Below are 24,570 nucleotides of genomic sequence, written 5' to 3' on the forward strand. Positions count from 1 at the left end.
TAACAAAATTATAAAGCTCAACATGTATAGCCCAATGGAATGGCTTGTCAGCTCAGGGAGGAGGGAGGGAAGAGAGGAGGGAAAGCACATGAATCATGTAACCATTGAAAATATTCTAAATAAATAAATTAACAAAATTATAAAGTTCAAATTTCCCTGAATGAAGAGATATGAGAAGACATCCCAATCCATGCCTTCCTTAATGGAAGTGGGAGGTCCACAGTTGTTACTCTCTTTTTAGGCTTTCTCAATTTTTCTTCAGTTATTTTTAAAATTCTTCTTTAAAAACAAAACAATCTACTATTTGTCTTATGGGATGGCTCTCGATGGAGGTAAGGGGGGGGGGCACATATAGGATACTAATGATGTAAGAAACAGAAAACCTCAATAAAAATTTTTTTAATGGAAAGACTTGCTTGAATTCATGCAGAGTGAATTAAACAGAACAAAAAAAAGTGTTTTGTTTATCAATATTCTAAAAATGAACAATTTTGAATACTGTAACTCATTAAAATGAAATTAACAGAACCAGGTAAATGACTTATATAATAGGAACACTGTAAGGAAAAAAAAACCTTAAGTAACTTTGAAAGTTGAATGCACTATTATCAATATAATGACTTTCTGATTCCAAAGGTCTGATGGTGAAACACACTATCCAATATAGGGGTGTGACAAACTTGGGGTACAAAATGAGACATACATTTTAGAAGATACAAACATTGTGGGAATTAGAATTTTATTACGCACATTTGTTACAAAATTTTTCCTATAATTCAGTGGAGGACAAGAGTAAGAAAATTGATCTGTTAATTTTTTAAAAATAGTAATGGGGGAGCAGATAGAAAACCAGATCTAAACATGAGAGATCTTGGGCTCAAATCTGGCCTCAAATACTTCCTAGTTCTAGGACCCTGAGCAAGTCATGTAACCCAAAATACCCAGTCCTTTGTGGTCTTCTGCCTTGGAACTAATATTCAATATCATTTCTTTCTTAACAAAATAGACAAGGTACTGGTCAATCTAATTAAAAAAAGGAAGGAAGAAAAGCAAATTCACAGCATTAAAGATGAAAAGGGGGACAGCACCTCAGATGAAGAGGAAATTAAGGCAATCATTAAAAATTACTTTGCCCAATTATATGGCAATAAATACACCAATTTAGGAGAAATGGATGAATATATACAAAAATACAAACTGCCTAGACTAACAGAAGAGGAAATAGAATTCCTAAATAATCCCATATCAGAAATTGAAATCCAACAAGCCATCAAAGAACTTCCTAAGAAAAAATCCCCAGGGCCTGATGGATTCACCTGTGAATTCTATCAAACATTCAGAGAACAGTTAATCCCAATACTATACAAACTATTTGACATAATAAGCAAAGAGGGAGTTCTACCAAACTCCTTTTATGACACAAACATGGTACTGATTCCAAAACCAGGCAGGTCAAAAACAGAGAAAGAAAACTATAGGCCAATCTCCCTAATGAATATAGACGCAAAAATCTTAAATAGGATACTAGCAAAAAGACTCCAGCAAGTGATCAGAAGGATCATTCACCATGATCAAGTAGGATTCATACCAGGGATGCAGGGCTGGTTCAACATTAGGAAAACCATCCACATAATTGACCACATCAACAAGCAAACTAGCAAGAACCACATGATTATCTCAATAGATGCAGAAAAAGCCTTTGATAAAATACAACACCCATTCCTATTAAAAACACTAGAAAGCATAGGAATAGAAGGGTCATTCCTAAAAATAATAAACAGTATATATCTAAAACCAACAGCTAATATCATCTGCAATGGGGATAAACTAGATGCATTCCCAATAAGATCAGGAGTGAAACAAGGATGCCCGTTATCACCTCTACTATTTGACATTGTACTAGAAACACTAGCAGTAGCAATTAGAGAAGATAAAGGAATTGAAGGCATCAAAATAGGCAAGGAGGAGACCAAGTTATCACTCTTTGCGGATGACATGATGGTCTACTTAAAGAATCCTAGAGATTCAACCAAAAAGCTAATTGAAATAATCAACAACTTTAGCAAAGTTGCAGGATACAAAATAAACCCACATAAATCATCAGCTTTTCTATATATCTCCAACACAGCTCAGCAGCAAGAACTAGAAAGAGAAATCCCATTCAAAATCACCTTAGACAAAATAAAATACCTAGGAATCTACCTCCCAAGACAAACACAGGAACTATATGAACACAACTACAAAACACTCGCCACACAACTAAAACTAGACTTGAACAAATGGAAAAACATTAACTGCTCATGGATAGGACGAGCCAATATAATAAAAATGACCATCCTACCCAAACTTACTTATCTATTTAGTGCCATACCCATTGAACTACCAAAATACTTCTTCACTGATTTAGAAAAAACCATAACAAAGTTCATTTGGAAGAACAAAAGATCAAGGATATCCAGGGAAATAATGAAAAAAAAACACATATGATGGGGGCCTTGCAGTCCCAGACCTAAAACTATATTACAAAGCAGCAGTCATCAAAACAATTTGGTACTGGCTAAGAAACAGAAAGGAAGATCAATGGAATAGACTGGGGGAAAGCGACCTCAGCAAGACAGTATACGATAAACCCAAAGATCCCAGCTTTTGGGACAAAAATCCACTATTCGATAAAAACTGCTGGGAAAATTGGAAGACAGTGTGGGAGAGACTAGGAATAGATCAACACCTCACACCCTACACCAAGATAAATTCAAAATGGGTGAGTGACTTAAACATAAAGAAGGAAACCATAAGTAAATTGGGTAAACAGAATAGTATACATGTCAGAGCTTTGGGAGGGGAAAGACTTTAAAACCAAGCAAGACATAGAAAGAATCACAAAATGTAAAATAAATAATTTTGACTACATCAAACTAAAAAGCTTTTGTACAAACAAAACCAATATAACTAAAATCAGAAGGGAAACAACAAATTGGGAAAAAATCTTCATAGAAACCTCTGACAAAGGTTTAATTACTCATATTTATAATGAGCTAAATCAATTGTACAAAAAATCAAGCCATTCTCCAATTGATAAATGGGCAAGGGAAATGGATAGGCAGTTTTCAGATAAAGAAATCAAAACTATTAACAAGCACATGAAGAAGTGTTCTAAATCTCTTATAATCAGAGAGATGCAAATCAAAACAACTCTGAGGTATCACCTCACACCTAGCAGATTGGCTAACATGACAGCAAAGGAAAGTAATGAATGCTGGAGGGGATGTGGCAAAGTAGGGACATTAATTCATTGCTGGTGGAGCTGTGAACTGATCCAACCATTCTGGAGGGCAATTTGGAACTATGCCCAAAGGGCGACAAAAGAATATCTACCCTTTGACCCAGCCATAGCACTGCTGGGTTTGTACCCCAAAGAGATAATGGACACAAAGACTTGTACAAAAATATTCATAGCTGCGCTCTTTGTGGTGGCCAAAAACTGGAAAACGAGGGGATGCCCATCAATTGGGGAATGGCTGAACAAACTGTGGTATATGTTGGTGATGGAATACTATTGTGCTAAAAGGAATAACAAAGTGGAGGAGTTCCATGGAGACTGGAACAACCTCCAGGAAGTGATGCAGAGCGAGAGGAGCAGAACCAGGAGAACATTGTACACAGAGACTGATACACTGTGGTGTAATCGAACGTAATGGACTTCTCCATTAGTGGCGGTGTAATGTCCCTGAACAACTTGCAGGGATCCAGGAGAAAAAAACACCATTCATAAGCAAAGGATAAACTATGGGAGTGGAAACACCGAGGAAAAGCAACTGCCTGAATACAGAGGTTGAGGGGACATGACAGAGGATAGACTCTAAATGAACACTCTAATGCAAATACTATCAACAAAGCAATGGGTTCAAATCAAGAAAACATCTAATGCCCAGTGGACTTACGCGTCGGCTATGGGGGGTGGGGGGGAGGAAAAGAAAATGATCTATGTCTTTAACGAATAATGCTTGGAAATGATCAAATAAAATATATTTTTAAAAAATATATCATTTCTTTCTTGTGTGTAAAATTAACATAAAAATAGAACTTATAAGGGGACAACTGGGTAGCTTAATAGATGAGAGTCAGGCCTAGAGATGGGAGGTCCTAGGTTGAAATTTGGCCTCAGACACTTTCCAGCTGTGTGACCCTGGGCAAGTCACTTAACCCCCATTGCTTAGCCCTTCCCACTCTTCTGCCTTGGAGCCAATACACAGTATTGACTCCAAGATAGAAGGTAAGGGTTAAAAAAAAAAAATATATATATATATATATATATAAAACTCATAGTTGGCACAGGCACATTAAGGTAGGACACAAAGTGCCAGAGCAGTTTCTGACATCTGGAATGGGCCAGAAGCCTCTGATCCCTGTGGCACCTGTGATGATGTGCCTGACCCAGACTGTCGAATCAAAAGCTGAGTAGGGGTAAAGTCATGACCCTGGGGTGATGATACAGACGGTGATCTGGTACTTTGAGTCACCTGACCTGTTGGGGCACCCCCCCCCCCACTACTCTCTGCCTCGGGCCAGAGCACTTTGGTGGGTGAGCTGTCCCAGGCTCTGTGGCAAGATAGAAGTTAACCCCTGGGGAGAAGGGGATAGCTGGCTGGCCCTGGCCTCTCCCACGACATCCCTTTCTGCCCAGAAAAGCTGCCTGAGAGTGAGAGCCGCAGGGACAGTTGCTCCAGTAGTTTAAGCTCTGCCTCCCCGATATAAAACCTCCAGCCACCAACCTGCCTTCTTGCTTTTATTGATCTGACTGCTGGTTATAGAAGAGCATGGATATTTATTTCAGGGTGGGACAACAAGGGGGAGGCTAGGGAAGAGGGTCAAACAAGGGTCCCCTAGACTAAAAGCACAGATGGGCTTCCAGGGGCTAACAGCCAGGACTGGCCTCTCTGTCTTCTTGATTCTCCTATGCTAGCTAACCTAAGCTAAACTAAAGAAGTGGCAGATGTCTTTAGGTATAGCTGGCACAGGTGAAGAAAGTTCTGGCTTCAAGACTGACCCAGCCTGCCCTTTAGGGTAAAACCCTGTCAAAGTGGAATCTAGAAGCCCCCAAACTTGTAGCCTAGAAAGAGTAAATGAACCCCCATTTACTTAGCTTAAGGGTGAAAGCCCCAGGTTTGACCTTGTCACAGGGGTTCTTCCCTGAAGGAAAGTCCTACTTCATGGCCTCTTAGACTAGATAGACCTTAAATTAGTTTGGGTAGGAATAGCTAATCCCCCATCTTATGGGATTAAAGTATCTCTTTTGTCCCAATGGTTTCTCCCCTTTAGGCCAAAGTCCTTTACCAAGATGGCCCTGCCCTTGGCTGGGTTCTTCCCTTTTGTGTCCATTGCGAAGCATCAGCCCCTCACTGTTATTCCTGTCTGGAACTCCTCATTTTCCTTTCTTACCATTGTAAAGTCAATCAACTGTCCCTCTCATCCTCAGCCCCCATGTTTCACCTAGAAAGTTATTTAAGCTCCCCAATTTTAATGACTCCTTGGAATTGTCCGATCTAGCTTGATACAGAGGCTGCATTGGAATTGTCCAATCTAGCTTGGTTGGCTTTCCCAGGGGTCAGTGTCCAGAGCAACCAGAGTTTAATCCTCAGACTCTGCATAGGCCTGTGGCACGAAGCTCTGTCTAGAGGCCTACTATCACAGTGAACCCTGTTTCCTTGAGTAAAGAGTGGTTTTTCTGACTAATGGTTCTGTGTTTTTTCTAAGTCAACATTTTGGAGGTTCCACCAAGATCTGAAGTCCCAGCTGCCTGAGCCGCCCTGCTAATGAGGACTCCAAGATATGAGGTACCCATACAGCCCATTTGGGGTTGAGTCAGGAGTCCGGTTAGCAGAGGGGCCAGGTAAGTGGCTCTTGGTGAAAGGACTAGGTCTCGTGTATTTGGGAGTGTGACCCACTCTTTAATTAAGGGGGCATAAAGTGGATTTGATCTATGGTCTGTAGATTGCACAGAGAATTGCAGAGTCCAGAGCTACCCTGGTGCTGCTGGAAATGAGGAACAACATGTCTGTGATCCCAAAAGGAGGTGAGGGCAGCAGGCAGCCCAAGGAACCACCTAGCAATACGGCCACATGGTTTGGATCTGATGCATGCAAAGTATTTAGATAAATGGCAAGCGATGACAAAGTCCAATCCCAAGGTAAATTGGCCAAGGTGGGGCTCATTTAATGACAAAAAGATATTATTTCTACAGTCTGTTTTAAGGTTGAGAAATTGAAAAAGATGGAAGAAAAGCCTTCAACCAATGGCTCGAGGAAAGGTGCCCCAAGAAAATCCAGGTCAGAACAATTTGTGAACCAGGAGAAGAGTAAGAGTAAAAGAAAGGTAAGGGAGGAGTAGAACCAAGTGGAACATGGTAAGGAGACTACTGAAGAGCAGATAACAAAATTATAGAAGGAAGGGAAGGACCTTAAGGAGCTTCTAAAAAGCTCTAGCAACCCAGCAACCTTTTAAACAGCATACCCAAACCCCTGAAGCCCTATGCCTCAGTTCCCCTTTAAAATCAAGGGAAAAGAAGGAACCAAAGCAATGCAGGCGTCCTTTACTTCATGGACGAAAACTGAGCTCAGAGCTATGGCTAAGGAATTTCTGAAAGCTAGGGAGAACCCCATAGTATTTGCCAAGGAGTTTGAGTTGACTCTTTCTACGTATCGACCTGGCCTATCAGACCTTTACCAGCTGGCCCCAATATTGGTAGGCGCAGGAGATGCCAATCACTGGTTTAAACTGCTAGTTGGAAAAACCCTTTAGAATATTAATCAGTTAATGGCCAGAAAGGAAGGACCTGAAGTTCCCCTCCAGGAGGCAAAGAAAATTGGAGAATCTTTGCTAGAAGCAATTCCAAAGGCTTTTCCAACGTCTGTAAATTAGGGAAAAATTCAAGATTCCACTCAGAATGTTGGAGAGTCTGTATTTGATTTTTAGAATAGATTCCTAATTATCTTCAGGTTGACCTCTGGGCTTTCCCCAGATAGCCCAGATACTTTAATCACCTAAAGAGAGGAAGGTGGCCTGGAATCTAAGGCCCACCTCTGAGCTAGTTTATTTGGCCAGTAAATTCCAACAACGCTAGCTGAGGAGAAAGAAAGCAATGGAAGAGGCTACAAAAAAACTAATCAAATCATGAATTCCCAGTTACAACACTGGAAGAAGGAACAAGGATTGGGACTAAGCCCAAGCGGAAGCCCAGTGACTCTTTGGGGCAGTAGATAGCGTGTCAGTCTTGGAAGCTGAAGGTCCCGAGTTCTATCCTTGGAAGGAGAGTGTGATGTGCTGGGAGAGTTTTCTGGACACTAGAAGTCACTTGGTTTGGTCCTCATCTGAAGTGTGGAATTGTTAAGCCTGAGATTCCCCTCAGGACAGATTCTCACAAGAACAGTCAAACCTGAGGCTTTCACCTTTGAGCTAAGTAAACTGGGGTTCATTTAATCTATCTAGGCTATAAGGTTGGGGACTTCTAGATTCCACGTTGACAACCCTCTCAGGCAGCTGAATGTTCCATTACTCCACACAGGTCTTGAATTCCCAGAGAGACAGGATCAGTAAACAGTAGCTGTGGGCATTGGATATGACAGGAAAATCCTCAGGAAATGGTGGTCTTCCAATCCCGAAGTAGGGATAGGAGCTGGAGGTAAGTGATTTGTCCAGAGTCATGCAGCTAGGGGTTGTCTGAGGCCAGATTTTTAACCAGAGTCCTCCAAACTCCTGGCCTGCCCAGTACTATTCTAAGGTAAGGGTTTTAAAAAAATGGTGACAGGGAGGTATTGAGAAGTGTTGCATGTAGTATCAGGTGATAACACAGTATTCATTTTACTTTAATTATATTACCCTAGTTACAAAGACCTTTCAAAAAGTAGGAATAATCTAAATGTAAGAATGAAATCTCAACAAAAATTTTAATCCTATGAATTATGCAAATAAGATGAACAAAAGGAATATGGCAGCTGTTAGATTTAAAATAGTTTTGAGCGTTAAATAGTTGTAGATAAGAGAGTGGGAGCCATAAAATGTGATAATTAAAATGTTTGGGAGCAAGGGAAATATATAACAATTATGACCGCTGAAATGTTTTCTACTGTGTCTTGGTTCTATATAAATATAAGATGGTCGCCAGGGAATATATTCCCAATTTATGAATATGCCCAAGCCAACTGGGTTTTATAGAGAAATTTAATTTATAATACACTGATTAATCAATAGAAAAAGAGAGAAAGTAAGAAAGGAATAAGAATGAACCAATAAGGCCTAGACCTCAGTCCTAAGAGATAAATCAGTCAGTTGGTTTTATCACTCACCCAAGATCTCTCTAGGTAAGGTTTCTCATGCCAACCTCAGGCTCCACCTTCAAGAGAGCCTCCTTTCAAGAAATGTTTTCAGAGAATTCTCCTCCTGACTCCTCCTGAGTTCTCCTTCCACAGCCTCCTTCAAGACCTCTCCAGGAGTTCTCCCTCCAGGACCTCTCTCCTCTCAGACCTTCAGAGCAAACCCCCCCCCCTCCAGAGCATCAAACTCCTCTCAGTCCTCAGACCTCGATATCTTTAAGCCAACAATCTAAGTTCCCTCTCCTCAGTTCTCACATCTACCAATCACTGTAGGTGTCTCCCCTGTGCCAATGGTGGCTCTAGCTTAACCCAGGACCGCCCAGAGGTCTGCCCCTTTTGCACATGTCTGTTGAAGGTCATATTCTCAAATAATTAAATCTTGATCTTTGCTGCAGCCCTTCCTAAATCCTGTTACTCTGAGTATGGTAGAGATTGTAGTTTCCAAGACCTGGTTCTGTCATTCCAAGTATCTCTATTGTATCAATTCTAAAATCAATCATGACTCAAAGAACTTCCTGTTCTATGCTTAAGCATAGATCAAAGCCCTTTCCATTGTTTAGCAAAAGGTTTCTGTCCTAAAGTAGTCTTAAGTAGGGAGGAGAAGGATCCTCCCATGCCAAGGAGTTTCATATTCCAATAGAGTTCTTACTATCAGTAGGAGATTTTTTCAAGTATGAAATTTCCCAATGGGGAAATTTCCAACATTCATAAGTCTAAGAAATTTTAAGGTTTACACAGCCATAATGACTGAAAGTAGGGATTTACTTTTTCTGAAAATTATATGTATAAATACAGAAACACACATTAACAAGAGTTTTGTTGCTAAATTTTATGTCAAGGCATCATGCAACCCCCCGGGTAGATTCCCAATTGAATAGAGACAGTTCTCACATAAATTCACATCAGCAAATTTAAGATGTGAATGAAATGAAAGAAATCCCCATTCAAAAAAGAAATCTATGTTAACTTTACAGTACTGTGCTCTCTCTCTGCTCCTTGACTTGGCACTCTCTGGCCTCCCACCTTGCCCCACCCCCAAAACCTCTCAAAATGAAAGAAAGAGAACTGACAAGCAGAGGGACTGTCACTGTCACCTCTAGTTGGGGGCTTAACTTGAGACCTCTAGCACCAAGAGAAGGCACCTTTGCCCTGTTCCATGCATAGCACCATTCACAGTGTCTGGCCCCCTAGAGTCTGCCTTCTGTTATAAATAAAAATTAGTCTAGAGACTTATTACCAGATTTATAAGCTTATTAGTAAAGAGAGGAATAGATAAGGGGGAGAGAGAGAGACAGACAAAGACAGAGACGGAGACAGAGAAATCCCAGCCTTTCTAACTTTATGGGAAGATATGATTCTCAATTTAGCTGGATGGTCAAGCCTATCACTTGCCAGAGATAGCCAAATGAAAGTTCAGAAACCCAGAGATGGGGTACAGAAGTTGAGTGGAAGTAAAAAGATTGCTCTCCTTTCCTGGCTTGCTATTTAAATCTCATTACCTTCTCCCTCTGGTGGCTTTGTCCTGGCATGTTGACACTCAGGAAGCTCCAGGAGACACCAAATATGATGTGTGACTCTGTGACTCCTATGTCCCAACACTAAGGTATTTAGGATCAAAGGTAAAATGGAGGTCCCTTAGATATTTTACTTCACACCATACCTCCCTCTGATTCTTCGGGAGACTAGCAAGTCAAGTCTCCCCACTCTTGCTTCTCTAGGAGATTAACATGTTGGTCTCTGCAATGAATCATTCCACATATGGAGTTTATACATTTAGGATTTTCTCACTAGGGGGTATAAAAGATATACATTTCATAGAGAGAGTTGCTACAATTTTGGGAATAAAAGAAAGAGGAGAGAAAGAAAAATGATTGATATGATGAAAATGATTGATAGGTACACTGACAAAGAGCCACTTAGGGGGCACTCCCCCTTTGGGACAAGTGTATACAATCAGAATAAATGGAAGTCTCAATTTCTCCGCAGTTCAGTTTGTTATATCCAAAAGTTCATTCTGAATCTCCTGATATAGAGTTGGATTTCTTCAAGCATCCTTACAGCATCTATTCCAGATTTGCTTTCCTGGTCAAGAATGTTGGTGATTAACTCTTCCTAAAATTACTTTAAAAGATCTTAGACTTTGGACTTGAGGATAATTACACATTTATAACTCTTCCATCCTACTCAAAGAGACAAAAAGAAAAAATACTTGTACAAAAATATTTATAGCTGTGCTCTTTGTGGTGGAAAAAAATTGGAAAATGAGAGGATTGGCTGACCAAATTATGGTATCTGTTGGTGATGGAATTGTGCTCAAAGAAACAATAAACTGGAGAAATTCCATGTGAACTGGAAGGACCTCCAGAAACTGATGCAGAGTAAAAGGAACAGAACCAGGAGAACCTTATACACAGAGACTGATACATTATGACACAATCTAACATAATGGACTTCTCCATTAGTGGCAATGCAGTGATCCTGAACAACTCAGAGGGATTTATGAGAAAGAACACTATCCACATCCAGAGAAAGAACTGTGGGAGTAGAAACACAGAAGAAAAACTGCTTGATCACATGAGTCGATGGGGATATGATTGGGGTTTTGATGTTAAAAGATCACTCTATTGTAGATATGAATAACATGGAAATAGGTTTTGAACAATGATACATGTATAACCCAGTGGAACTGCTTGTTGGCTTCAGGAGAGAGGAGGAAAGGGGGTGGGGATCATGAATCATGTAACCATGGAAAAATATTCTAAATTTTTAAAAAGGGGAAAAAAGAATATAGACTTAAACTTTAGACTTTCCTAGCTATTCCCAGTTGATAAGGGTTTGCCTGATGCTCCAATCCTGAAGGGAGTAGGCGAGCACCAAAGCTAACTTGAAGAATGGGTTTAAATAAACTTCAACTAGGGTCATGGAGGTGGCTCTGTAGATGGAGAACCAGCTCTAGAGATAAGAGGTCCTTGGTTCAAATCTGGCCTCATACAGTTCTTAGTTAAGTCACTTCTAAGTTGTCACTTAATGCCAAAACACAGTATTGATTCTAAGCCAAAAGGTAAGATAGTTAAGGGTCAAACAAAATAAGCAACAACTAGGAAGAGTGACAGGAGTGACTAATGTTTGATGAGTTCAAGGGCTCTAGATATGATTAATTGACTTAATTGATTAAATCGTAACAAAGTGATTAATTGGCAGCTGGGAGGAGTGACTAACATTTGATGAGATCAAAGTGATTAATGGCTGATCAAATCAATCTGGAGTGCTAAGTTTCCAGGGACATCATTAGACCTGCTTACAACCATGAGGTCGAGGTAACACCTTGTGATAACTACATTTAACACTAGCTTCCTTCAAATCACAACTTAGGTGTGAGCCCCTTTGTTCAGTCCTGTCCAACTCATTTGCTCTCTTCTTGGCAGAAGATACTGGAAAGGTTTGCCAAATGAGGAAACTGGGACAGAGTTAAATGACTTGGCCAGGGTCATATAGCCAATAAGTGTCTGAAACCAGACTTGAACTCAGAAAGATTCATCTTCCTGACTCCAGACCCAGTGCTATCCTCTTTTCCTTTATCTGCTCCATGTGAGACCTTATTATTGAATGATTGAAAATAATTTTAAAATGCTTACTGAATGTATATTGGTGGTACAGTGGATAGTGCAACTGGACCCAGAGTCAGGAAGACCTAAGTTCAAATCCTTCCTCTGATACTTAGCTGTGTGACTGGACAAGTCACTTAACCTTGTTTCTGTTTCATTATTTGTCAAATGAGCTGGAGAGGGGAATGTCAAACCATACAAGTCTCTTTGCCAGCAAAATCCCAAATGGGATTGAACAAGAAGAATGTTAAGTAAGGGAAAACAAAAGAAGTGAACTAGTCCCAGACTTCAGGAACCTTAAATTTGAGACCCACACTCTTGTAGAGGAAATGGCTTAGGGGAGCTGTAGCCAGGACGGATCTTTAAGGACTGGGAATTCTCTTCCACTAGATGTCTACAACTACTGGAAGAATGTGTTAAATTGGCAAAAACACAGAATTATTCAATAGAAAAACCACGTCTTTATTCAGGAGAGGGATGCGGTACAATTTCCTCAGGTCTCCACAGAGTCATGCTCCCCAAACCCACATGGAGCCCCCAGACTCTGGCTACTGACCCCTGGGAGCACCAACGGGCTAGATTGATAGATTGGAGGAACCCTGAAAATTGGGGAACTTGTATACCTCTTAGAGACCTGAGGACTGGACAGTATGTGGATTGACTTTACAATGGCTACAAAGAAATTGAGGACTTCTAGATGGGATTATCAGGGAGAGGTGGATGCTTTACAACACACAAAGGGGAAAGATCCAGCCAAGGGCTGGGCCACCTTAGAAAGAAAGGACCTTGACCCAAAGGGAGAAACTACCCCGACAACAGAAGGGTACCTCACACCTGATTAAGTCCTCTAGCTCCACCTAAAGTACTTTAAGGTCTATTGTTAGTGTGAAACTGTGAAGTTGGGACTTCGGTCTGGGAGACCTCACCCCCGGGGCCAAGGTCAAATTGGGGTCTAATTAAACTTGGGGTCCTCTTAGATGCCATGCTGACAAATGGAAGCATCCGAGAGGGCAGGAACTTGCCTTTTTTCCCCCTTCAGCATACCCAGTGCTAAGCATCATTCTGGTATGAAACGCGTTTCATTATCTCAGGCTCAAAGCAAACTGCCTGGTGCGACTTCAGATTTGCCTTTGTCAGTCTGGAAACGCCTCCGTAGCTCCGAGATTCCGTGAGTGTTAGCACTTAGGTAAGTGGGGGTGGAGCTACGCTAGGACTTAAATAAGAAGGCACCACCAGCGTTCAAGGCAACTGAATGTATGCAGGAGCCTGCCTGGGAGGCACCGAGAGGTGAGTGTTATTTCGGGGAATGCTGGCTTTTTAGTGGAACAAGTCATGGCGCCTCTGTTGAGGCAGACTCTTCTTGATCCCCTCTGGGCTTTTCCTGGCAAAGATACTGGAGTGCTTCGCCATTTCCTTCTCATTTTACAGATGAGGGAACTGAGATGAACAGGGTTAGGTGACTTGTCATTTAGGTCATTCAGTTAGTGTCTTGAGACTTTATTTGAACTCGAGTCTTGCTGACTCCAGACCCAAAACTCCATCCGTGCACCACGCAGCTGCTAGGTTAAAATACTTGTACTGTCTACTTAATAGGTTGTTTGTTTGTTTTTCTGAAGAATGTATTTTGTGAGAGTTAATGGAAATGCTGTTATGATCACATCACTTGTCAAGTGGGGACCTGAGGATCCAAGGAAATGCTCTGTGACGTTAGGCAGGATATGAAAGAATTTGAGAGACTCTTCAGTAAGAGAAAGGGATTCCTTTTAATTAAGAACAAAAGGGAGCAGCTGGGTGACTCAGTGGATTGAGAGCCCGGCCTAGAAACAAGAGGAGAGGTCCTAGGTTCAAATGTGGCCTCAGACACTTCCCAGCTGTGTGACCCTGGGCAAGTCACTTAACCCCCCTTGCCTAGCCCTGACTGACCACTTTTCTGCCGTAAGGCTTTAAAAAAAGAACAAAAGAATTTCTGTTGAAGCTTCAGACTTTTCCTGCTGGAATTTATTTCTCTCAACAGTCAACAGGCTAACTCTTAGGATCCTAGATTTATAGTTAGAAAGGAACTTGGAGGACATCAAGTCCAAAGACTTCATTTCATAGGCAAGGAAACTGAGGCTTAGAGTAGATAAATGACTTTTCCTGACTCCCAAGTCCAGCACTCTCTCCACTATACCATACAATAAACCTCATTTTATGGAGTTTATCTTTCCTGGGCTTCACTGATTGCTTTTTTATTTTTAATTTAAATTGAAGGTTCATGGTGATCTTGGGTCAAGTTAGTCTATAGCAGGCATTTCTCTCTCTTTTTTTTTTATAACCCTTACCTTCAGTCTTAGAACCAATGAACTATAATGGCTAGGCATCCTCCCATCTCTTGGCCTGGCTCTCAATCCACTGAGCCACCTAGTTGCCCCCTCAGCCCTTTTTTTAGTAGCAAGTGCACAGATGTCTCTGTGTCACATTTTGGCAATTCTTGCAATATTTCAAACATTTTCATGATCATATTTCTCATGGTGATCTGTGAACAGTGATCTTTTGATGTTACTATTGTAATTGTTTGTGGGGGGGCACAAGCCACACCCATATAAGATGGAGAATTTAATCATTATTCTCCATTTGGGGTTATTTTGGCCAAGATACTAGAATGGTTTTCCATTTCCTTCTTTAGCTCATCTTACAGAGAGGAACTGAGGCAAACTGTGCTAAGTGACTTACCCAGCGTCTGTCACACAGCTAATAAGCATCTGAGGTCAAATTTGAACTCAGGAAGATGTTTTCCTGATTCTAAGCTGCCCCCATAGAACTCCCTATTTATTCTGAGACACAACAATGTTGAAATTGTCAATTAATAACTTTACAATGGCTTTTAAGTGTTAAATACGTCAGCAAACTTCATTATTGCCTTGTTTTATTTTAAGAAATTACCACAGCCACCCCACCTTCAGCAGTCATCTACATTGAGGTGAGACTCTCCACCAATAAAAAGATGACTTCCATTTTTTTAGCAATAAAGTATTTTTAATGAATAGATGTACATTTTAAAGACATAATACTATTGTAACCTTAATAGATTGTAGCATAGTATAGACATAACTTTTATATACACAGGAAAATCATAAAAATCATGGGGCATTTATTGTGATTTTTGCCTTATTGTAGTTGTCTGGACCTCTGAGGTATGGCTGTTCTTGCTAGACATTGCACAAAGAATCCCTTAAATCTGGTTCTTCTTCTTCAGAATTCAAGGAAGAGGAGTGATTCTTTGTTGAAAACCGTCTTGCCTCAACTTTTGTTGGCTTCTCTGCTTCAGAATTTCATTTGCATTCTTTTAAAGTTGGTTAGAGAGGGATGTTGGAAAACTTTGGCTTGAATGCTTCCTCTATTCCGCCATCTTAAGTCTGCCCCCTCAGGCTTTAGGTTTCTTGTATCTACCCCCTTTCAACTAAGTATGAGGCAGAATTAAGTTCTATTGCTTACCACCTAATGGTGGGCTGATGGCAAGTGCTGGTGAAATAAGAGTAGGGGTGGGAGTATATAACAGCAGCCCCACAAAAAATTTTTTGAATTCATCCCAGAGCATAATTCTTTTTTTTTACCCAGTTTTTCCACTGTCAGGGCTTGAAGACTCTTGGGGAATAGCATTGGGGATTTGGGATTAACTTTATTTGTTGTTAATTCATTATGATAACCTGTTCAAGTTCTTGATGTTTCCACCTGTGCAGATATTTTCAATTGCTTTACCTCTTGCATATAACTCTTATTTGAAGGTTTGGGAATTGTTGAGGCCTGGAGAAAAGTTTAATCATACCTCTTGTTGATCATCGGCCCAAAAGACCTCTTTGGAAAGGTTTCAATGAAATCCTGCAGATTATATTAACTATTTGAAAGTTTCAATGGTCTTAGAATTTCTGAGAAGTTTTTGAGCTTATCTAGAAATAACAAGTCACTTTCAGTTATTCCTAATTTAGTCTTCTTTTCAGACACACTAATAAACCAGGTATTTAGGGCTTTCATATATCACCTTGGGATATGAACAAAGGGAATGATAAAAAATATTTTGCATTTATATAATATTCAAGGTTTACAAAATAATTTGTTTATCCTCACAACGACCCTGTAGGTAGATATCTAGTTTTATTTTTACCCATGAAATGAATTTTCCTAGAGACTGGTGTTGTATTAAAGTTAATACTATGAAGTGACCAATACTTCTCTTATTTTTTAAAAAGTCATGGCTTCATACCTCATTTCAAATCTTTACGAAGGGCTGAAGTGCCCCATCTGCCTAGATTTCTTCACCTGTACCACATCAATAGAATGTGGTCACACTTTCTGCACAGGATGTCTCTACGAATTGATTATGAAGACTTCAAAGTCCAAATTTTCATGCCCTAAGTGCCTTAAGAAGTGCAGGAAGACTTTCCGGCCTAATCAACCACTGGAGGCAGTGGCTCAGTCCTTCAGATTGCTCAGACTTCACATGGGGAGGAACTTACAGTTGAGACATGTGATCAAGAGAAAATTTCAAGGTAAGTGACCTATGTGACACTGATTACTTAGAGAAGGAGTTTATATCTGATTATCTAGAAATACAAGCCATTTAATACTCCCCTTTGCTGACTTTTCAGGCTATTCCAGAGAATGGAATGTTATTTTTTAGATATTTCCTTGGGAATCCTCCCAGAATATTATTTTGCCTTTTTTTGGAGATTGCCCATAAACAAGACATATTCCCTTGATGAAGTTTTGAGCTTTCCTACCCAAATAAAACATCGTTTAGGGTCAGGCACTGTGTTAAACACAGGAATTATTTTTTTCCTTTTTTTTGTTTGAGCATTTCCAAACATTATTCACTGGAGACAAAGATCATTTTCTTTTCCTTCCCCCCCCCCCACCCCCATAGCTGACGAGTGATTCCACTGGGTATCACATGTAAACACAGGAATTATAAAGAAAGACAAAAAGTCATTTTCAAGTTGCTCACAGGTTAATATGGGAGACAACATATGAAGACATTTGAACAAACAAGATACATAGAAGATAAATTGGAGATAAGCAACCAAATGAAGGCACTAGAGAAGGGAATTTTGTAAGTGAAACTCAAAGGAAGCCAGGAAGCAGAGATGAGATGAGGATGGAAAAAATTTCAGGCATGTGAAATAGCCAGTGAAAATAGCTGAAGTATGTCTGAGTATGATGGCATGGAAGGCCATCTATGTTTAGTGGGCATGACCTGAATGAAGATCCAGTAAAGGAGGCTGAGGAGTGAACAGACACATAAAAGGAAAACCTGGAGACTATACCATTTCACAAAAACTTAAAAGAGATTATCCAGGAGAAGAGGGCAGTCAGGGTCAAAGAAGGCAGAAAGGTCAGAAAGGATGAGAGCAGGAGAAAAGTCTTTGGATCTGACAAGAAGTCATTGGTAACTTTGAGAGAACAACTTCAGTTGGTTGAGATCAGAAGCCAGATTGCAGAGAAGGGGAAATCTGCTGAAAGAGATGGGAAGGAATAGAATCTTTTTTTCATATGAGAGAATGTATTTTTCTTTATACTGGAAACCCAGACTCTTTGGGGAAAGAAAGATACATATAGAGGTTGTTTTAAGGAAGGGTGAAGGTAAGGGTGAAGATATAGTCCTGATTTACAGTATGTTGTCTTGGATTTGAATCTTGAGTACCAATAGAGTACCGAGAATAAAAGCATCTGGCCTAAAATGACAGATGAGGGAGGTGACTTGAATCCTTCCAATCTCTTAAGTGACATGAACTGAGTAACCTGAAACTTAGAGAAATAGCTTTATTTCTTGATCCTCTCTTCAGGGCAAGAATGGTGTCTGTCTCTCTTAGTTTTGTCCAGGACTCCAATCCCATCCTATCCCACCTTCCAGTTCTCTAGTATCTAGAATCCAGACAAAGGTGATGGTACTGGTTGTTTAGATTTGGACAACACTAACAGTGGTAAAACACATGAAATTTGCATCTCAGACATTATTATAATTTCTAATCTTGGCAATTAGCCAACAGAAAGAACCTTTATGGAGATAAGCTTGAATGTCCTAAAATATTAGAATAAAACTCCATGGAATCTAATTAAATTCTTGTGGTGGAATATGGACCTACCTCCATCTTACTTGATAGACCTCTGAACCTTCGAGTATACTTTGGGATTACAGTGACCCTCCTAAATAGGGCTGTGCATGAATAAGGAACCCTTGAGTCCCAAAAGGCAACTGAGGATTTGGGTTTCTTCTACTCAATAACCTTTTCAGTATCCATCAAGATCTTAGCCATTCTCTTATTGTTCCCTGGTGCTCAAGTTGGGGACCTTTATATGCTAAAGCCTTAGAACTGTTGATGTTCCTGTTTCTTTAGAGGAAATCTGTCTGGATCCTGAAACTGCCCATCCTGGAATCATCTTGTCCGAAGATATGAAAACAATGAAAGGAAGTGAGTCATGGAAGAAGTTGCATTGTGCTATGGAGATGCCCACTCAATGTGGCACTGTTCTAGCAACTCAGAGCTTTACATCTGGAAGACATTATTGGGAGGTGACAGTAGGGAAAAGTTCTGCGTGGGATGTTGGTCTTTGCAAGACCTCTATAAGTAAAACTGGACAGGTTTCACCATGTCCTTCCACTGGATTCTGGCTTTTGAGTCGAAGACAAAATAATTATTTAATCTGCACCAGACCTAGGACCGTCATTTCCTTAAAAGAGAAGTTCAACAAAGTGGGGATCTTTTTGGATTATGAGGCAGAAGAAATAGTGTTTTATGATGTAGACAACAGATGCCAAATCTATACATTCACCGGTTCCTTTTTAGAGCCTCTCTGGCCTATATTTTCTATTGACTTGTATTCCAAGGATGAAAATCTTCTGACTATTGACCCAATATCAGATGAAGCTGAAGAGGCCCCAGAGCATGATCATGACACTTGCTTGGAGATTTCCTCCACTGGGGAACCCCAGTCTGTGACTCCCATGTAAGATCTTTTTTGCTTCATTATGTATTACTCCATATCCCATGCTTTGGGAGCAGGGAGAAATTTGTCTTATTTTGAAATATTCAGGCAATGTACTGCATATTATTATTAGGGATAGATCTGCATAAAACATATTGATAGTCCACTGAAGACTGATGAAATGTGTTCAGTAAACTGTGATGGAATCTTATTTTGGTGTATAAAATGTGGAAATTGACTTAAAATACATGAAAAGACACTTGTGAACAAATTCAGTGAAGTAAACAATAGAAAAACAATTGATAGCATAACATCAATACTGTAAACATGAACAATTTTGAATCATAAACTGATTAAAAATCTCACGAACAATTTGTAGAATAGCAGCAACACTAAAAAAGAAACTACTTTGAAAGCTGTAGGAACTATGATCAATATAGTATCCTCACATGTAAAAATGAAGTGAGATGCCTGTTAGCTCTATGCATCTATCTCTGCAAAGAGCCATCCCAGCTTTGAAGATTCATCTATTATTGATCCCATGTTCTTTTTGGGGGGAAGGGTATTTATTTATTTGTTTATTTTTAATTTTATTTAGAATATTTTTCTATGGTTACAAGACTCATGTTCTTTCTCTCCCCTCCTCCCACCCCCTTCCTGTATCTGACACAATTCCACTGAGTTTAATATGTGTCATTGATCCCATGTTCTGAATGGAATTCTTAGTCCTGAGATTCCAGAGATGTGGGTTGCCTTGGTGCTTAATATCCCAGTTCTTTAAGTTCATACCCCCTCTCTCCATGGAGTGGGGTGGGGCAAGGGAATGATTTGTAATATTGTTCTTGCTATCTGAGTTAATTGCATTTGTTAAGAACTGAGTCTATTATCTGAATACTATTGGGAAGTGTGTTTATGGGAACTCTGAGCATAGCTCCTCAAGAGTTATTCTGAGAACCTGGAAAATCGTACTAATTATTCTTCTAGGGACCCTACCTGCCAGTGTGAGCCCAAGAGAGAATGCTACGCCTATACTGTTCCTTTGCTTCTATTTTGTTTTCTCATCTGTAAAATAAGAGGATTGGACTAGGTGGACTCTTTCTTCTACCTCTACATGGATGATTCTTTGAACCCTTACTTCTTTGACTTCTTTTCCTCATTCTGTGTCTCTTTTTGATGACTGGTCTCTTTAATTTGGTATATTTGACATTGTTTTAAGGTGGTTCAGAAGAACCAACCTCAGTTATGAAAAGTCACTTTGAAATCTTACTAGAAATCTGAAAAAAGGGGGGGTCACACTTCATATTTAAAGAAATAAAAAGTTTTAATTGTAATAAAATAATTTTCCCTTACGGAGCTTTGGTCTTGTTTTATTTTTGGAGATTGTATTGACTGAGCATAGGCCATAAGACTTGGACTGGAAGGGACCTTAATGTCCAACACCCTCATAGTACAGATGGGGAAACTGTTTCTTAAATATTTCAAATAAAAAAGATTACCCCCTTAAGCTTCTTACAGGACTGTCTGAATTTTGGTAACACAACAAAAGACCTGGGGTTCAGGACTATTTAATGAGAGCCTTGGAAAAATGGGATAATTGCTTTTCCTCATCTGCTATGTCCTTTCTATGTCCTGAGAGACTAAAAGGTGAGGGTCTTATTCATATTCTCAAAAGTTTGAAGACATCATAGAGTTCATCTTGCCAACTTTCCCATTCCATTTTACAGATAAGGAAGGTTAAAAAGAATCCAAGATCTCACGGTGACTTAGGGTGATCTTCTTTGTCTCTTGTTTTTTAAACAACAATTTTGATGAATTTTTAGAATGTCTTTCACTTCCTAGTGCTCTCCCTCTCTTGTAGAGTGCTCCTAAAAACAAGTTAGAAAAATAATAACTATTCATGTAGAGCAACAAAAGGACAAAAAAGTACTAATAGTACTGGATCTCAAAATATACTATATAGCTGCTAATTGTGAAAACAATTTAATATACTGGATAAAAGTTTGATCAAGAGAATAAAAATTTAGCACAGTAAATTAATGTTTGATAAACCCAAACATCTCAACTATTGAGGCAAGAACTTATTATTTGACAATATTATTTATAACTAGAAAAATTTGATAATCACCATAAAACTAGCAAATCTAAGAGAAATCATTGCTCTGCTGTACAAGGCATTTTTATAAAACTTAATTATTGGGGCATCAAGACTCCCCAAAATATAGAAAAGCAGAAATATAAAACATGTCTCTTACTGATCACAATGCAATAATAATGATATTCAATAAATGAACCTTAAACAATTAAATAATTAGATATAGACCAACACTTCATACCTTAACAAAATGTGGCCAAAATAAATAAATGATTGAAATAGTATAAGTAAATGAGAGGATTATGAAAAATTTTACCTATTAAATCTGTAGATAAGAGCTTCTAACCAAAGAAGAGATAGAGGATCACAAGAAGTAAAATGGATAATTTTGGTCACATGAAATTTAAAAGGGTTCGTACATATAAAACAAATGAAGCCAAAACTAGAAGTAAAACAGGAAACTGGAAAGGAAAGTTTTCAGCAAGTTTCTCTGATAAAGGATCTCATTTCTCAAACACATAAGAGAACAGAGCTAAATTTGTTAAGATATGTTATTCCCCAATTGATAAATAAAAGTTATAAACAGGCACTTTTCCGATAAAGAAATCAAAACTATCAGTCACATGAAAAAAATGCTCTAAGTAACTATTAGAAAAATACTAATTAAAACTCTGAGGTTTCACCTCATACTTATTAGATTTGCTAACATGGTAGAAGAGCAAAAAACACTGCAGCTGATATGGAAAATTTGGACTTTAAAGCACTATTGGAGTTGAAAGCTGTACCTATTTTGGAGAAAAATTTGGAACTATGTCCAAAGGACTATAAAACTGCATACCCTTTGAACCTAGCAATACCACTACTAAGTTCTTATCCCAAAGAGACAAAAGAAACTATTTGTACAAAAGTATTTATAGTAGCTCTCTTTGTTTTGGTAAAGAGTTGGAAATTAAAGGAATGCCCATCAATTGGGAAATGCATAAACACATTTTATAGTATGTGATTATGCTTTAAGAAATGATGAAGGGCTCAGAAAAACCTGAAAAATTTTATATGAACTGATGCAAAATGGAGTGAGCTAAACCAAGAACATTGCACACAGTAACAGCAATAGTGTAACAATGATCAACTTCCAAAGATTCTGATCAATAAGATGATCTAAGACAATTTGAAAGGACTCATGATGGGAAATACTAGTTATCTTGAGAGAAAACTAACTCTGAATGCAGATTGAAACATACTTAAAACTTTATTTTTCTTGCTTCTGTGTGTGTTTTCTTTTGCAACATGTCTATATACAAATATATTTTGCATGAATTCAAGTGTATAATTGATTATTTACATTCTCAAGGGGTGAAGGAAGGGCAGGAAGGAAGGAGAAAGTTTAAAACACAAACTTTTTAAAAATGAATGTTAAAAAATTTTTACATGTAATGAGGAAATATTTAATGAAACAAATAGATGTTTTTAAAAGCTGAAAAATAATTATTGGAGACCAAGTTGCATAATTTAAGTCTCAAGATAAGAAAATTCCTCCAAAGAAAATATGAATAATGAGACATGTCAAAATTATATGATATAGTTAATTGTAATAATTAAAATAGTGGGAGGCATAAACTATGGCAGTTAAAAGAGTGTTTTGGCTTAAATTGTGGCCACAGAAAATATGGTTTCAAGACAGTGTCTTGTTTTAAATAAAATATAAGGTGGTCACCAGGGAAAAAAATTCCCAATTATTAAAATATACCCAAGTCAGCTGGGTTTTATAGAGAATTTTAATTAATACAAATGAGGAATTAAAGAAAGGGAGGGAGAGAAATCAATCAGTTTTTTATCCACTCACCACAAGATTTGTCCAAGCAAAGATTCTAGTGTTCAGAGAGACACCAGTTCAGCCAGCTCCATCTCCATAGAGAGATTCTTCTGACAGTCAGAGAGAGAGAGAGAGAGAGATCTACCAATCACAGTAGACCTTTTCCAAAGGACAGACCATTCTTAGTTCACACCTAAGAAGGCTTAAATTTTTGATTAAGTTCACACCAGAAAACCTCTGAGTAAGTTTCTCACCTCTTTGCTCCTTCTAAATTCACAAGTTGCCTGACCTTTATAGGTACTTAGCACCCTTTTGTATTAGATCTAAAAATAGGCACAGTTTAAGATTTTTTGCCTTATTATAAGTATGGGTTTAAGTACTTTTCATTGTTCAGCAAAGAGTTTACAACTTTATCTAGGGGTGGAGTAGAGTTCCCACATTCCTGGTCAAGTACCTTCACTGCCCAAATGGGGAATGTTCTTAACCAAACCTTATGAAGTAGGGTCTGAGAATTTTTAAGGTTCACATAATGAAGTTCTCAGGGAGAAATTTTATATCTCTTAATGTTTAATTCAACAAAATAAGGAAGTAATAAATCAATGAATTGGACAGATGACTAAAAGAAATGAACAATAAATAAAAAATTGCCAACTAAGCAATGGAGCAGTAATTCTGAAAATTAAAAATGATTAATAAAATAAGAAACAAAATCCCATTAAGTTGATAAATGAAATAAGAAACTATTTGAAAATTCATAAAACAAGCAATCTGATTTTACAAAAAGGAAAAACTAAATTGTTCAGATTAAAAAAACTATAAAGGAGAATTCATAACAACTAAAAGTAAAGAAAATTATCAGAAATTATTTTGCCAAATTACATGCTATCAAAACTGGTAATTAGAAAAAAAAGAATAAATACTTTGAAAATATAAAATATCCCAGATTAACAAAAGAAGAAATAGACTAAATAGTTCAATAATAGAAAAAGAAATTGAACTAGCTAAAAATTAACCTGTAAAGAAAAAACTCCCAAGACCAGCTGAATTTATAAGTGAATTCTATCAAGCACTGAAAGAAAAAACAATTCTCATATTACATAATATTTTTTTCAATAATGAGAAAATTCTCATGTATTTTCTATGTAAAAATATATTTTAAATATCTAAACCTGAGAGAGACAAGAAAAAACTTCATTAATATGTCTATTAATTATCTGTGTCAAAAATATTTCCCCACCATAAGCATGGATCCAAGTACTTTCTTTGTTTAGCAAGGAGTTTTTTTCCCCTAAAGCAGTCTTAAGTACGGTTGGAGTAGAGGTCCTCCCATTTCTGATCCTGGCGAGTTCTCACATCAAAATGGGGAATGTTTCTCAGTAGGGAATTTGTTCCAATTAAGAATTCCCTGATGGGGAATTTTTTAACATTCACAATTACAGTAATGGAGAAGTTAAAAGTCTTTCCATCAAGGTCAGGGGTAAAGCAAAGATGTCCATCATTACCACTACAATGTAGCATAATACTAGAAATGTGAAGTATAGCAATATGACCAAAAAAAATTGAGTAAATGTTCAAAGAGGATATCATTTTGGAAGATGATCCAATGATTTTTGGATAAAACCCCAAGGAGGAAACAAAAACGTATTTTAAGTAATTTTAGCAAAGATGCAGGACACAAATCTACATAAATCATCTGCATTCATGTCTGTTACTAACAAAGTCTAGTAGAAG

General features: G+C 38.4%; 1 protein-coding gene across 1 annotated transcript; it reads left to right on the plus strand.

Moving 5' to 3' along the window:
• The first annotated feature begins 13,213 nt into the window (after positions 1-13,213).
• LOC103096992 (E3 ubiquitin-protein ligase TRIM58-like) lies at positions 13,214-20,379 on the plus strand. The gene is made up of 3 exons (XM_007499117.2): positions 13,214-13,261; positions 16,201-16,500; positions 18,346-20,379. Exons 1-3 carry the CDS (start codon positions 13,231-13,233, stop codon positions 18,957-18,959), a joined length of 945 nt encoding a protein of 314 aa, XP_007499179.1. The 5' UTR covers positions 13,214-13,230; the 3' UTR covers positions 18,960-20,379.
• Positions 20,380-24,570: the final 4,191 nt, after the last annotated feature.

Source organism: Monodelphis domestica, chromosome 7 (assembly GCF_027887165.1).
Source record: "Monodelphis domestica isolate mMonDom1 chromosome 7, mMonDom1.pri, whole genome shotgun sequence".
Lineage (NCBI taxonomy): Eukaryota > Metazoa > Chordata > Mammalia > Didelphimorphia > Didelphidae > Monodelphis > Monodelphis domestica.